The 15,134-nt window shown below is 38.0% G+C and overlaps 1 protein-coding gene across 1 annotated transcript; it reads left to right on the top strand.

The window, feature by feature from the left end:
* Positions 1 to 2,461: 2,461 nt before the first annotated feature.
* On the top strand, positions 2,462 to 6,266 carry LOC107760226 (cysteine proteinase 15A). Its single transcript, XM_016578247.2, has 4 exons — positions 2,462 to 2,962; positions 3,054 to 3,173; positions 5,430 to 5,673; positions 5,774 to 6,266. The coding sequence occupies exons 1-4, from the start codon at positions 2,513 to 2,515 to the stop codon at positions 6,055 to 6,057; spliced, it is 1,098 nt and encodes a 365-aa protein (XP_016433733.1). The 5' UTR covers positions 2,462 to 2,512; the 3' UTR covers positions 6,058 to 6,266.
* Positions 6,267 to 15,134: the final 8,868 nt, after the last annotated feature.

The following is a 15,134-nucleotide window of genomic DNA, read 5'->3' as shown; positions in this document are numbered from 1 at the left end:
ACTTTTCTAGTCATATATAGCTTGGGAAAAATCATGTATAATATCATATCCATCTTAATATGAACATTTTTATAATTCTTGTCTTGCTTGCTAAACTTACAACGTAATATATTTCGTTTTACTTTTATTTATCTTAAAATTCTCATTGTCTAAAATGTTCCTTCTCCGTGGATTATACTGGGTATGTTATTGTTGTTGTTGTCGTCTAAAATGTTACTTCTTAATTCAAGTTGTTGGTAGACTATTATTCACATATAAATTATGATACTTTTTCTGCCTCTCTTAATACATGAAAAATGTCATTTAAAACATATTTTGACATTATAACAACGTACTTAATTACTAAGTCATACCATGAAAGTCTGGGAGAGAGTGGTAGAAATGAGAGTGCGAAGGACGGTGTCTATTTCAGACAACCAGTTCGGGTTCATGCCGGGGCAATCTACCACAGAAGCTATCCACCTTATTAGGAGGATGATGGAACAATACAGGGATAAGAAGAAGGATCTCCACATGGTGTTTATCGATCTAGAGAAAGCGTACGACAGGGTTCCTAGGGAGGTCTTATGGAGATGCTTAGAGGCTAAAGAGGTCCCGGTTGCCTACATTAGGGCGATTAAGGACATGTATGATGGAGCTAAGGCTCGGGTTAGGACAACAGGAGGCGATTCCGATTATTTTCCGGTTATTACGGGGTTGCACCAAGGGTCTGCGTTCAGCCCTTTCCTATTTGCCCTGGTGATGGATGCTATAACGCATCATATTCAAGGGGAGGTGCCATGGTGCATGCTATTTGCTGATGACATAGTCCTAATCGACGAGACACGATGCGACGTCAGCGAGAGGTTAGAGGTTTGGAGACATACCCTTGAGTCCAAAGGTTTCAGGTTGAGCAGGACGAAGACGGAATACCTTGAGTGCAAATTTGGGGCAGAGCCGACGGAAGCGGGAGTGGAAGTGAGGCTTGATTCTCAAGTCATCCCTAAGAGGGGTAGTTTCAAGTACCTGGGGTCATTTATTCAGGGGTCCGGGGAGATCGACGAGGATGTCACACACCGTATAGGGGTGGGGTGGATGAAATGGAGGTTAGCGACGGGAGTCCTGTGTGACAAGAAAGTGCCATTGTTACTGAAAGGTAAATTTTATAGGGCAGTGGTTAGGCCTGCTATGTTGTATGGGACCGAGTGTTGGCCGGTGAAGATCTCACACATCCAGAGGATGAAAGTTGCAGAGATGAGGATGTTGAGGTAGATGTGCGGGCATACAAGGAAGGATAAGATTAGAAATGAAGATATTCGAGAGAAGGTGGGTGTGGCCCCTATGGAGGACAAGATGCGGGAAGCAAGACTCAGATGGTTCGGGCACATTCAGAGGAGGAACACTGATGCACCGGTGAGAAGGTGTGAACGACTGGCGGTGGTGGGTACAAGGAGAGGTAGAGGGAGACCTAAGAAGTATTGGGGAGAGGTGATCAGGCAGGATATGGCGCGACTTAGGGTTACTGAGGACATGATCCTAAACAGGGAATTGTGGAGATCGAGCATTAAGGTTGTAAGTTAGGGGAAATTGTGATGTCTTTTCTACAGCGCACTAGAGTGAGACTAGCCAGTTAGGAATTAGTCTTAGGATGCTATTGATCAACTACTGATGATGGGCTTTATCTGTTGTGTATTAATACCTTACATCTTTCTCGTATTTCCTATATCTTTTATATTGCTGTTACTTTGTTATTTTATGGTATTTATGTTATGTTATGGATTTTATGGTATTTTATGTTGTTTTATTATGAGTCTATTGATAGTACTAATATAGTGTTTCTTGTTGCCTCTTTGAGCCGAGGGTCTCCTGGAAACAACCTCTCTGCCCCTCGGGGTAGAGGTAAGGTCTGCGTACATATTACCCTCCCCAGATCCCACTTATGGTATTACACTGGGTTGTTGTTATTGTTGTTTTTGTTGTATAACAACGTACTTAATACAATTTAATATATTTATTTTAAGATAGGAAGTTTCAAGATAGGAAAAACCTCCTATTTTACATCATTGACCCGCAAAATTCAATTTTCATATTGACGATTTCTCCTTACCACACTAGAAGGAGATAAATTAGGAAAGATTCTTTTTTAGTTTTCAAGTTCAAGATAAGGCAAAAATACTTAAAAAAAAAAATAAAAAAAAAATCAAAGGTGGGTCCTCCGTCCCTGGAATGGGAACCTCATGAAAAGGATATATTGGATATTTCACAGTACACCCCTAAACTTATTGGCGACTGACAGAAGCAACCTCTCTTTTGTTGTTTTCTGCTAAAATAGTCCTCTTATCAACTTGCAAATAAGATAATGCTATACCAGTAGCACACGTATCATGAGGTTAAAGTTACACGTGTCGGAATCACAACGGCTAGTTTACGCACCTACCATTTTCTCGGAGCCAATATAAACACAACTAGCTGAGCAAGAACGAAAAAAAATATCCTCCTTTCTTCCTCTTTACTCATTTTATCTTTTCTCCAAATGGATCGTCTATTTCTCTTATCTCTTCTCGCTTTCGCACTTTTCTCGTCGGCGATAGCGTTCCCCGACGAGGATCCGTTGATCCGACAAGTCGTGTCCGAAACCGAAACCGACGACAGTCATCTGTTAAACGCCGAACATCACTTTTCACTTTTTAAGTCAAAGTTCGGAAAGATCTACGCTTCGGAGGAGGAACATGACCATAGGTTCAAAGTATTCAAGGCGAACCTCCGCCGTGCCCGGCGTCATCAGCTCCTTGACCCTTCTGCCGAACACGGTATTACGAAGTTCTCCGATCTTACTCCGTCGGAGTTTCGCCGGACTTACCTCGGACTTCACAAACCAAAACCTAAGTTTAACGCTGAAAAAGCTCCAATCCTCCCGACTTCCGATCTTCCAGCTGATTATGACTGGCGTGACCACGGCGCCGTCACCGGCGTAAAAAATCAGGTCTTTTTTTTTGTAGATATACTTTTCTACTACTATATGATTAATTGATTATCCACTTATATTTATTGGTGGTTGAATTTGACTATGATAGGGTTCATGCGGTTCATGCTGGTCGTTCAGTACAACAGGAGCGGTGGAAGGAGCTCACTTTTTAGCGACGGGAGAGTTGGTGAGCCTTAGTGAACAGCAGCTTGTGGACTGTGACCATGAGGTTCGTGTTTTCTCTTGCCGTTGACTTTTTAAATTTGATCGGTTCAATATTATTTAAGTTTCTATATCTATGTTTTGAGTGCGATTAATGATGTGTTGTTGCTGCTGTTGCTTTGAGAATTTATGATGGGTAAATTGTTATGCTTATCTTTGTATGTATATCATTGAAGTTTCTTGCCAAAGCTAGTTATCTGTTTAAAGGGGTTTATAAATTAGCTCCAGATTATTTGAAAATGATTAAAAATTACGGTTTTTTAGGTATCTATATATTGGTGCTGCCGAAGTGCAAGGCAAAAGCTAATAGCTTAATTTCTTGAAGCAGCATAACAATTATACTCAATCTTAAATTAGTTAGATGGGTTAAATTTCTTGAAGCAAATCATATATAATTGTAAATTGTTAGGGCATCTCCAACCTTTACCCTATTTTTGATCCCAAAATGGGGATTTCCTCATTTTGGGGACAACTTACTCCAACTATTCCCCATTTTTTTTTGCCAAATGTTTTTTATATTCTTCTCTCTTCTATATTATATTATTATCTTTCATTTCAATTTCATTTTTTAATTTTCATTAAACAAATTCCATCTTTTATTTTTATTAATTTATAATTTCCATTAAAACAATTCCATAAAATTTTAAATAATATAATTTGTAAGCAATTATTATAGATTAACTAGTAATTCAAATAAAAGTGAAATCAGTTCAATATCTAATATTTTATATTCGCACCTTTCAATTTTAGCAACTTCTAATATTTTATATTTGCACCATTTATTTTTTGAGATAATTATATATTTTTTGTACAATTATAATTTATAATAAAATTGACTTACAATTTTACATAAAAATAATAAATGCACGAAAATTAATTTATCAAAATTCTACACCAAAGTTAAGATGTAAAATTAATATTATAAAGATATTACATAAACATAATTAGATAATAATGTGGGAGATGAATAGTGTACCCTATATTTGAGGGAACACTATTCATCCCCATTTTAGGGTTAAAAATGCGGGAGGGTTGGAGCTAAATTCCCCCAAATATTTCCTCCATGGGGATAGGGGCACCTTGCCCCCATCCCCCATAATGGGGGAAATATTTGGGGGAATTTAGCTCCAACCTTCCCCTATTTGTGTCCCCAAAATGAGGGATGAATAGTGTTCCCTCAAATATGGGTACACTATTCTTCTCCCCGTTACTATTCATCATTTTTTTTTATTATTTTATTATTTATTCTTTTAATTTATCTCTTTATATATACCTAATTATGTTTATGTAATGTCTTTATAATATTAATATTATATCTTAACTTTGGTGTATAATTTTGATAAATTAATTTTCATGCATTTATTATTTTTATGTAGAAATGATAGTAGATGAAAATCAACGATTTCAAGAATTTTTATTTCGACATAGAAGAATTAAGGACAAAGATGCTCGTTTGCACTTCGTAATGCATTAATAGATCATTTATGAGAGAATACTAGAGGTTGAAGTTGAATATTTATGTAGTATTTTGAATGAATTTTATCGTTATGTAATATGTATTTAATTAATCTTGTATCGCAATGATTTCACTTTTATTTGAATTATTAGTTAATCTATAATAATTGCTTACAAATTATATTATTTAAAATTTTATGAAATTGTTTTAATTTTGGAAATTACAAATTAATAAAAATAAAAGATGGAATTTGTTTAATGGAAATTAAAAAATGAAATTGAAATGAAAGATAATAATATAATATATAAGAGAGAGAAGAATATAAAAAAGTTTGGGGAAAAAAAATGAGGGAATGGTTGGAGTAAGTTGTCCCCAAAATGGGACCAAAAATGGGGTAAAGGTTGGAGATGCCCTTATGTTGGACTCTATTTCTTGCTAAAACTAGTTATCTGTTTCAAAGGGTAAACAATTTGGTTTAATACCGTGGGAAAGGATTAAAAACTAAAACTTGTTTGCCTGTATGTAGTGTACAATTGTGGTTGCGAGCAGTGGTTAAGACAGAAAGAAAATAGGATTTTTCCATGTTGTTTATTCTTCATTATTTCACGCTTCTCTGAATTAAATAAGTTTTTTATTTTAGTAGAAATAACATAGAAATAAAAAAATAAACCTAGTAGAGAATTTAGTTGAGGCTGAACAGAAGCATTACCCTTACTGGTGTAACTGATTGTGGATCTTATTGTTGCTCTTTCTTCCGCTTATTACATGTATTTGTTACCCTGTAATCAATGTTTTTGCCTTTTGCAGTGTGACTCGGAGCAACAAGATTCTTGTGATGCAGGTTGCGGTGGTGGTCTTATGACGACTGCCTTTGAGTACACCCTGAAAGCTGGAGGTCTTCAACTGGAGAAAGACTATCCTTACACTGGCAAGGATGGCAAATGTCACTTTGACAAGAGCAAAATTGCTGCAGCTGTGACTAACTTCAGTGTTATTGGTCTTGATGAAGACCAAATTGCTGCCAACCTGGTTAAACATGGTCCTCTTGCAGGTAGTTAGCCATTAAAGTCTCAACTTGAACTTTTCTTTTTCCCAATGTGAATGAGAGCAGGCAACAAAACTTACTATATTTCCTGTTGTGTAAAACGCAGTGGGGATCAACGCTGCTTGGATGCAGACATATGTTGGAGGAGTTTCATGCCCATTAATTTGCTTCAAGCGTCAGGATCACGGAGTGCTCTTAGTAGGTTATGGTTCTCATGGCTTTGCTCCTATCAGACTCAAGGAAAAGGCTTACTGGATCATCAAGAATTCATGGGGAGAGAACTGGGGAGAGCATGGATATTACAAGATTTGCAGGGGTCACAATATCTGTGGAGTTGATGCCATGGTCTCTACTGTGACTGCTGCCCATACTACTAATCCTAACCTGTGAGATGAACTTATCCCAGGAATGTTGTCTGTGATCAAGGGTTTTACTACATTATCCTAATTTGTGTAAATATGTCGTTCAGTAAATGTACTGTGAACTCAAGTCTTAGATTCCATCAGCACTTTATTATCGTGCTTCAAACCACGTATTGGGATTTGTATTTCTGTAGTTTATACTGCAAAAATGAAGTTCGAATTTTAAAGCTGTTTGTATATTGATTGCTCGAAATGTCTTTATTCCTTTTATTCTTCCAAATCCTATTGAACATTAGTGCATTGCTTCAGAGTTCTGACTTATGAAGCATGCACCTCTAATCATGAAGTTTGCTGCAAATACTAACTTGATAAACCGAAATTTTTGACCATGTTAAGTTGATTATTAACATGCCTCAAGCTCATTTGTTGGCGGATGTCAGCACTGAGTGATGTGCTATCCACTAGATAGATCTATATAAGAATTAGGGGCGCAAACGGTAGGGGTCGGGTCGGATATGAGCGGGATCATAAAGCAACATATCATAAAGGAAAGGTCTTTTTCTTAAAAGCTTCCGTAATAGTAAAAGCAGCCTATCTGGAATGGCCTTCACATTATAAATTATCCAACCCGACCCATATTTGAGACGGATAAAAACGAGTTTATCTGGCATCCATATTACCTATGACTTCTTAAATATGATTACTGAGGACAGAATTCCTAATCTTCCAAACTCGAGGAACTCCAATCTAAGGCTTTACAAATATAAAAGTTAAACACATTAGTTATTCATTGGTTATTCATTTGATTAACCATTTTCTAAGTGGATAATATAGTTCTTTATCCATATTCGACCCGTTTTTAAATGGTTCATTATCTAACCCATTTTTTGATGGATAATATGGGTAGATAACTCTTTTCTTTTAACCATTTTGCCACCTCTAATGGGAATGAAGGTAAAGATAGTCAATATAGATAGGAAGAGATTGATAACGTCTAGATACAAGGCAATTGCAGCCCAAATGAATTCATAGTAAGTGTAGCGTTTGATTAGGTTGTCTGTATCATAAATGATGTATGTAATCCACAGAATAAAATTGACGCTAGACACCCATAGATCATCACAGATATCCTACCCAACGGAAACAGAAGCTGCAAAAGACATAAATATAGACGGAGTCAGGATTCTTCTTAGAATAGACTAAGCTCTGAAGCCGATACAATATCTGTTCAACTAAAGAGTTTTATAAACTTCAATTGGTGATTTTACTGTTATACTGGATAAAATTTTGTGACTTCAATTTAATATGACAAAAGATAGTTTTTTTGACTTCACTACCATAGGTAAAGTTCTGTAACCATACGGGAAATACCCTTCCATTTAACTCCGCATTTTTTACACAAAGCATAGAGTGCAATGAGTTCGGTGATCAAAATATCACAGTTGAACTATAAAATTTTAAATAAGCAGCTGAAACTAGGAAGTTTTGAAGATGCATTATTCAAATGCGACTTATAAATCACATTTGGTGTCGCATTAATATGAACTAATTTGTAATTGACGCCATTGTAACCTTCTGGTAATCAACTGGCATTCAAATGGAATTTTCCCAGGCGCAGATCGATCTTTGGCTGCTGTGTACCTCTAGAACCTCTACTGACGCTAAAATTGGAAGAAATCCATGCCCGATTACACCAATAGTTATGAACAAACAAATTTTTGAGTTGTAACATCTATGATATTTAATTATCATCCTCATCAATTGAGCCAAAGGATGATGTAGAGAACTCCATCCAGCCTGATTAGACAGGAACATCAAACCCATTTTCTCCTTGTCCTTAATTTTATTTTTAAAACTTTGCTTGGTTATTGTTTCTCTTTTTTGGCTAGTAAAAAAATTGCATGTTCCCCTATTTCGAAAACAAACAGGGATGTAAAGAGGGACATAAAGCGAGACAGCAACTAGAGAACAAGTAAAAGTACTTTGAGCAGAAGTAAACAAGACAGCAACCAGGCATTCATAGGTTTTGACTGCATCTACTCTTCCTTTCCCACAAAGTATCTTCTGTTTCTCTCGAGCCAAATAAAAAATATGCTTAACTTAACGGAATAGTTCTCCAAATCTTCCTATTCACTTTCTTCATCCCCTTACTATGCCAACAGCTTAGCACTTGTTTAACATTGACTCCTGTACGCTCAGGAATCATTTAGCAAACTAAAGGAAAAGTAAGCATTTTCTGCTTTGATACCGTCCTAGTACTTTTTGAATGAGCATGACAACTTTTCCTTCTATAGTTTCTTCACTATTATTTAGACATGCAACCTAGTGAATCAGACAAAGAGATCAAATAAGGACGCACATACAACCAAAGTAAGACTTCTGACCTTATTGTATTGGTCAAAATCTGACCGTTACGGCCGAGCTGACCAACGTCCCGCCCAAGTGACAGAGTAGTAAAGGATAGCATAGCCCACCTTACATCCCCTTCTCGACACCCATCGAGTCGGAAGGAGCAGTGTCTAAAAGAACGACCAAGGCACACTTGCTGCGAGAAAGTGTCGGACCAAGTAAATGGCAAGGATGCCTTGACTATATATAGTAGAGAAAAACCCTCGATAAGGGGGCTCTCTTTCCCTTTCTCTCTCCGGAGCTCTCTTCCTGTAATCTTCATAGGAAAGAAGTAATATGCAGAAGAACATGTAAAGCTATCTCCCTCATTGATTGATGGGAGCCACAATGTTGAATTTCAATAAGATCGACTTTATTTCTTTCATCCTATGTATTATCTACACTATTAGCTCTTTGATCTGAAATTTATTATGTCTGACTAAAATTTACCCCTTCACTTTCTTTGATTGATTTATTCAAAAAAATTTCGATATCTTTTGAGTCAAACAATTTGGCGCCATCTGTGGGGATTTCTTAGTGAAATTTCCTAGTCTCTCCCAAATCAAGACAAGAAATACGATCACCCACCGAAAAGAGCGCTAAGGAAAAACCCAACCCATGCGGAGAAAAGGCGCAACACGGTAGGGGACAGTGGCGGACCCAGGATTTTATACAAGCGGGTTCAGTTAAAAAGCATAGTAGCGACATGTATAAGCGGCACCGCTAAATAGAATTTGCACACTACTCAGTTTTGTTCATTATGTGACCTCAAAATAAAGTCATTAACGCTCTTTTTTAATCAAAGTTGGGAATTTTTAAAAAAACTACTATAATTAGTTTTAATTTTTAGAATTTTATTTATATGTATTAACAAATTTTACTTGAACAAATTTATTAATTTTAACAAAAAAATATTTAACCAACTTAAAAAAAAACTCATAACTGTAAGAAATTTAACATAATAAGAATTTACAAACAAAAACTAAGGTAAGAAAATACGTTTTCACTCCCACAGAGATTCGAACTTCTGACGTCCACACCCACTTTGAATCCATTTTGCAGTTGCTCCACACTTTCCTTGTGTCAAGTGGGTTCATCTTCTTTTATTATATTGTCTACTTTCATAATTTTCTGAAGAAATTAATATAGAAAATAATTAATTTTTTCAACGAAGCGGATTCAACTGTACCCCTTACTATAAGGTGGGTTCGCCCCTGGTAGGGGAAGGAGAGACGAGTAGAATCACCAGATCTAGAAATCTTCGCCCCATCAACCATCGAGATACCAAACGAGACGAACAACCTTACCAACCGGTTCTCCTCCATCGGACCACTGGGTGGGGGTAAGGAAAGTATCATTTTAACTCACCTTCTGCTCTTTGCTCAAGCAGGAACACAAAGACCGCGCGGATGAGAGAGTAAAGAAACATCTCAATTAAAGAACGAAAAACTACTGCAAAACAACCAAAATACCGCCCACCGGTGACACCACCAAGCCGGAAGGCATAAGTTAGACAAGGAAACTACAATGTGTGCACAGAGTGAACCTAAGCGAAATAGCAACGTTTCGAATTATCCGACATTGCACCCTCTGATTCAAGCAATGTCAAACGAACTAGGACTCTCCAAAAAATGTCTCTTTCTCCAAAAACTGGGACTGACGACAAGTTAATATTTCGACAAGTTCGAAATAACACCCTTTAAGGCCAAAGGCCTTCGCCAAAGAGAAGAGTTCGACCTTGATCGAATGACGACGGGTTACTATTTCGATAAGCTCGAAATAACACCCTTTAAAGCCAAGGGCCTTCGCCAAAGAGAAGAGTTCGACCTTGATCGAACGACGATAGGTTACTATTTCGATAAGTTCGAAATAACACCCTTTAAGGCCAAAGGCCTTCGTCAAAAAGAAGAGTTCGACCTTGATCGAACGACGATGGGTTAATATTTTGATAAGTTTGAAATAACACCCTTTAAGGCCAAGGGCCTTCGCCAAAAAGAAGAGCTCGACCTTGATCGAATGGCGACAGGTTAATATTTCGACAAGTTTGAAATAACACCCTTTAAGGCCAAGGGCTTTCGCCAAAAAGAAGAGTTCGATCTTGATCGAACGACGACGGGTTAATATTTTGATAAATTCGAAATAACACCCTTTAAGGCCAATGGCCTTTGCCAAAAAGAAGAGTTCGACCTTGATCGAACGGCGACAGGTTAATATTTCAATAAGTTCGAAATAATACCTTTTAAGGCCAAGGGCCTTCGCCAAAAAAGAAGAGTTCGACCTTGATCGAACGACGATGGGTTACTATTTCGATAAGTTCGAAATAACACCCTTTGAGGCCAAGGGCCTTCGCCAAAGAGAAGAGTTTGACCTTGATCGAACAACGACGGGCTAACATTTCGACAAGTTCGAAATAACACCCTTTAAGGCCTAGGGCCTTCGCCAAAAAGAAGAGTTCGACCTTGATCGAACAACGACGGGTTAATATTTCGACAAGTTCGAAATAACACCCTTTAAGGCCAAAGACCTTTGCCAAAAAGAAGAGTTTGACCTTGATCGAACAACGACGGGTTAATATTTCGACAAGTTCGAAATAACACCCTTTAAGGCCAAGGGCCTTCGCCAAAAAGAAGAGTTCGACCTTGATCGAACGACGACAGGTTAATATTTTGTTATGTTCGAAATAACACCCTTTAAGGCCAAGGGCCTTCGCCAAGAAGAAGAGTTCGACCTTGATCGAACAACGATGGGTTAATATTTTGACAAGTTCGAAATAACACCCTTTAAGGCCAATGGCCTTCACCAAAAAGAAGAGTTCGACCTTGATCGAACGACGACGGGTTAATATTTTGACAAGTTCGAAATAACACCCTTTAAGGCCAAGGGCCTTCGCCAAAGGGAAGAGTTCGACCTTGATCGAACAACGACGGGTTAATATTTTGTTATGTTCGAAATAATACCCTTTAAGGCCAAGGGCTTTCGCCAAAAAGAAAAGTTCGACCTTGATCGAACGTCGACGGGTTACTATTTCGATAAGTTCAAAATAACACCCTTTAAGGCCAAGGGCCTTCGCCAAAAAGAAGAGTTTGACCCTGATCGAATGACGACAGGTTAATATTTCGACAAATTCGAAATAACACCCTTTAAGGGCAAGGGCCTTCGCCTGAAAGAAAAGTTTGACCTTGATCGAACAACGACGGGTTAATATTTCGACAAGTTCGAAATAACACCCTTTAAGGCCAAGGGCCTTCGCCAAAAAGAAGGGTTCGACCTCTGTCGAACGACGACGAGTTACTATTTCGATAAGTTCGAAATAACACTGTAGACATGTGATTTTTGACCCTCCCCAAGATTTTTCATATTTTAGCGCGTAAATATTTAATTTAGGCATAATATAGATATTTTAAGTAATTTTGACTCTTTTACTTTATTTTATTACAAGAAAATAAAAAATCACAAAAATAGGTTCATTAATGTTTTGTAGTCATTTTTTATCTTAAAAAAAATACAATAATAGTATCGTATTTTTATTTTAATATGATATTTGAAAATACCAAAAATAGGTTTGTTTTAATGGTTAGTTTTATTTTAGTAATTGTTTGAATAGTAGGATTAATTAATAAATGAGACCGTATTTTTAATCTCGTTCGCATGGAAAGAATAAAGCTTGGGCTCTAGCAACCCATTTTTTAAGCCTAATTTTTAGACCTAACCCATAATTTTCAAGCCCATAAGTTCTAGGCCCATACCCCTTAACCTAAAAGCCCCTCTATACAACCAAAACTAGTCTTAAAATAACCCTAGACTACACTTAGGGAATCATCGCAACTTTTCAAAAAAGACCCCACCCCACCGGTCGTCTTCTCAAAACGACCCCCACGCGAAACTCCTTCTTCTGCTGGAATGAAAATCACAGACCCTGAAGATGGAGAACAATGAAAAACCTATGACCAAGACCTAAAGGTTCAGTCGCAGAATAATACAGACACCCCCTTCCTACGTCGTCTTCTCCGAACCCCCTCCCTACCATGGATTGATCTTCCTCAGTCGCTGGACACTAGAAAATGACCCCCTCCCTGGAACTCCCAGTTGGTTTCTGTACAAATGACCCCTCCGATTTTTCTGCCTCACCACCTCCGTCGTCTCCCAGCACACCCATCAAAACCAGACTTAACGCCTAAGATGATTTCCGGCGCCGACTGAAGTTCCGTCCGTTCGAGGTTACAAATCCGGTCCGAGTTTCGTCATTTGGCACTTCATTATGACTGTGTAATTACTGAAATATCAGTTGAATGAAGCTTTAATTTCAGATGCTTTGAATTGCCGATTAATTTGCTCGGTCAGTCGATTGTTAATTTTGGTTTGTATATGCTTCGTCGCCATTAATCTCGATTAGCATCGTTTGAACTGATGACTGAATAATGCGTCTTTTCCGCCACTACTTCTTCTTCGCCGATCGAAATTCTAGCAAGCTCGAGCTCCAAGTATCTCAGGTCTTTCTTTTCTCTCTCGTATTTCAATATACTCACTGGTACTTCTTCCTTTCTCCCCGCTGCCCGGACTTCTGCAACATTTTTATTTTTGTTGGGTTAATCTCTTGTCGAGATTTTTGTTGTTTTTGAGAGTGTAACTGCTAATGGCTATTGTTGGGTGATTATTGAATCCCAATTCGATGGTTAAGTTTTGGCTAAGGTATAGCTTTATGGTGGCTTAGAGAAACGAAGCTTCAGTTATGCACATAAGGTGCTTGTGGAAACGATTGACCGAACTCAATCCATATGGATTCTTTGAGTTTGATTTTTGCGTAATATGTGGTGTTTTGAAGCTTAATTCTTGTTGATCTCTCATTGTTAAGGTACTATAATTGAGGTCGAGCTTTGAATTTGTGTTGATCCCTGTTTAATCTGTGTCAAATTGTGTGCAAAGTTGAGCATTTGAGTCAGATTGAATGAGCTAATTATGTGTCTGATGACATGTGATTGTTATTCACTCATTTGTCGAAAAAAGATTAAAACCTATAATCGTTGCTTTCGTTTACTTGATTTGCTTTCATGTTGTGGCTATTATTTTTGTAATATTGAAGCATATTTTAATGTTGTCGACAATCAGTGTGGATTTGAGGTTCAATTGGTATTGTTTTGAGCAATTGATTCGTTGGGGTTGAGTTAAGGTAGTCATGGCCCGACTTTATCAATTTCATTTGAATAAGTTGCATAAATCATATGTCTTTCCACATTGTTTTCCATAAAGACCTTTGCATTGAACCTCAAAGTAGCGTAGGCTTAATCATGAACACCGTAGTTCTTTAGGTTGAGGCGTGCCATGCCAAACAAAATCTCAAAACCCATGGCCCTCCATTAATTATTTTAACTCCTTAGAAATAGAGGCATGCCATTTAGTTGAATTTTCCATGTCCCTCACAAAGTTGAAAGGTGTAGTCACTTTAGGCTCGTTATTTTAATAATTTACTTTCCTAAACTCGGGTGCGTATTTATGTGACCCAAATCCAAATCTCAACAACGTTGGATAAAATGCGTCGAGGACCGCGGGTGCATTTATGTGACGTGGTTTAAGACGTGTTTTAATAACTTTGCAATATTCCTAAAATGAATAAAGGCGGTTAAAACTAAAATCTGCACATCGGTTCATAATTGTACTAAAATCAGATAATTAAGCCGAATATAACAGTTGAGCGACCGTGCTAGAACCACAGAACTCGGGAGTGCCTAATACCTTCTCCCAGGTTAATAGAATTCCTTACCCGGATTTTTGGTTCGCGGACTGTTAAGCAGAGTCAATATTTTCCTCGATTCGGGATTGGAACTGGTAACTTGGGACACCATAAATCTCCCAAGTGGCGACTCTGAATCTTTTAATAATAAATCCCGTTTCGATTGTCACTTTATGTTGGAAAAAATTCCCTTATATACACCTTTCTGGGGGGGGGTGTAGGTGAAAAGGAGGTGTGACAAACACCCTTTAAGGCCAAAAGTTTTCGCCAAAAAGAAGAGTTTGATCTCGATTGAACGATGACGAATTAATATTTTGGCAAACATCCTTTAAGGCCATAGGTCATCGCCAGAGAGTGCAAAATATTCCTAAGGCCAAGGACCATCATAAAGTGCAAAAAATCGGGACTCGCCGTGCGGGAATCTATCTCGCACCAAAATCACGGGAAACGAAAACAAGGGTAGAATACAAGACAAATAACAGCGAAAAATTCTTCTTTATACAAAGTCTCCGCGCAAATGGTCGCGGATTACATAAGGACCAAGCCAACAATATAAAAAACAAACAACAAAGGAAGAAAAAGAAGAAATGAACAATGACAGTCGACTACAAATAAAAAAAAATGGGGAAGAAAACAACAAACGGAAAACAGATGAATATCCCTATCCCTCTACTCTGCATCATCATCGCCACCCTCTCCACTGTCATCTCCGGGAAGTTCTCCTTCGGTGCCCGCACCCCCATTGGTTTCTGGCATCGCCGCATCATATCCTCAATTGACGCGAGCCTCCCACGCTTTCACTCGCGCCTCTTCATATACAGCCTCAGTCAAATTACCCGCCTCCCATAAACTCTTGTATATATCCCACTGGGCTTCGGCATAAACCCAAATCTCATGCATGTGCTGGGGAACGACGGTGGAAGAAGATTAAACCTTAGCCAACAATCGCTTATTTTCTGCCTCCAATGTTGCGATCCGATCTCCCAGAA

The sequence above is a fragment of the Nicotiana tabacum genome, chromosome 16 (genome assembly GCF_000715075.1).
Source record: "Nicotiana tabacum cultivar K326 chromosome 16, ASM71507v2, whole genome shotgun sequence".
Lineage (NCBI taxonomy): Eukaryota > Viridiplantae > Streptophyta > Magnoliopsida > Solanales > Solanaceae > Nicotiana > Nicotiana tabacum.
Note: the sequence above shows the minus strand (reverse complement) of the source record. Positions and strands in the feature narration are given on the sequence as shown.

What these genes read in the sequence shown, in the direction of transcription:
- LOC107760226 (XM_016578247.2), top strand. Translation starts at nt 2,513, where the DNA reads ATGGATCGTCTATTTCTCTTATCTCTTCTCGCTTTCGCACTTTTCTCG. An exon ending in TTGTGGACTGTGACCATGAG is followed by an intron (nt 3,174 to 5,429) that starts GTTCGTGTTTTC and finishes TGCCTTTTGCAG; the next exon opens with TGTGACTCGGAGCAACAAGA. An exon ending in TAAACATGGTCCTCTTGCAG is followed by an intron (nt 5,674 to 5,773) that starts GTAGTTAGCCAT and finishes TGTAAAACGCAG; the next exon opens with TGGGGATCAACGCTGCTTGG.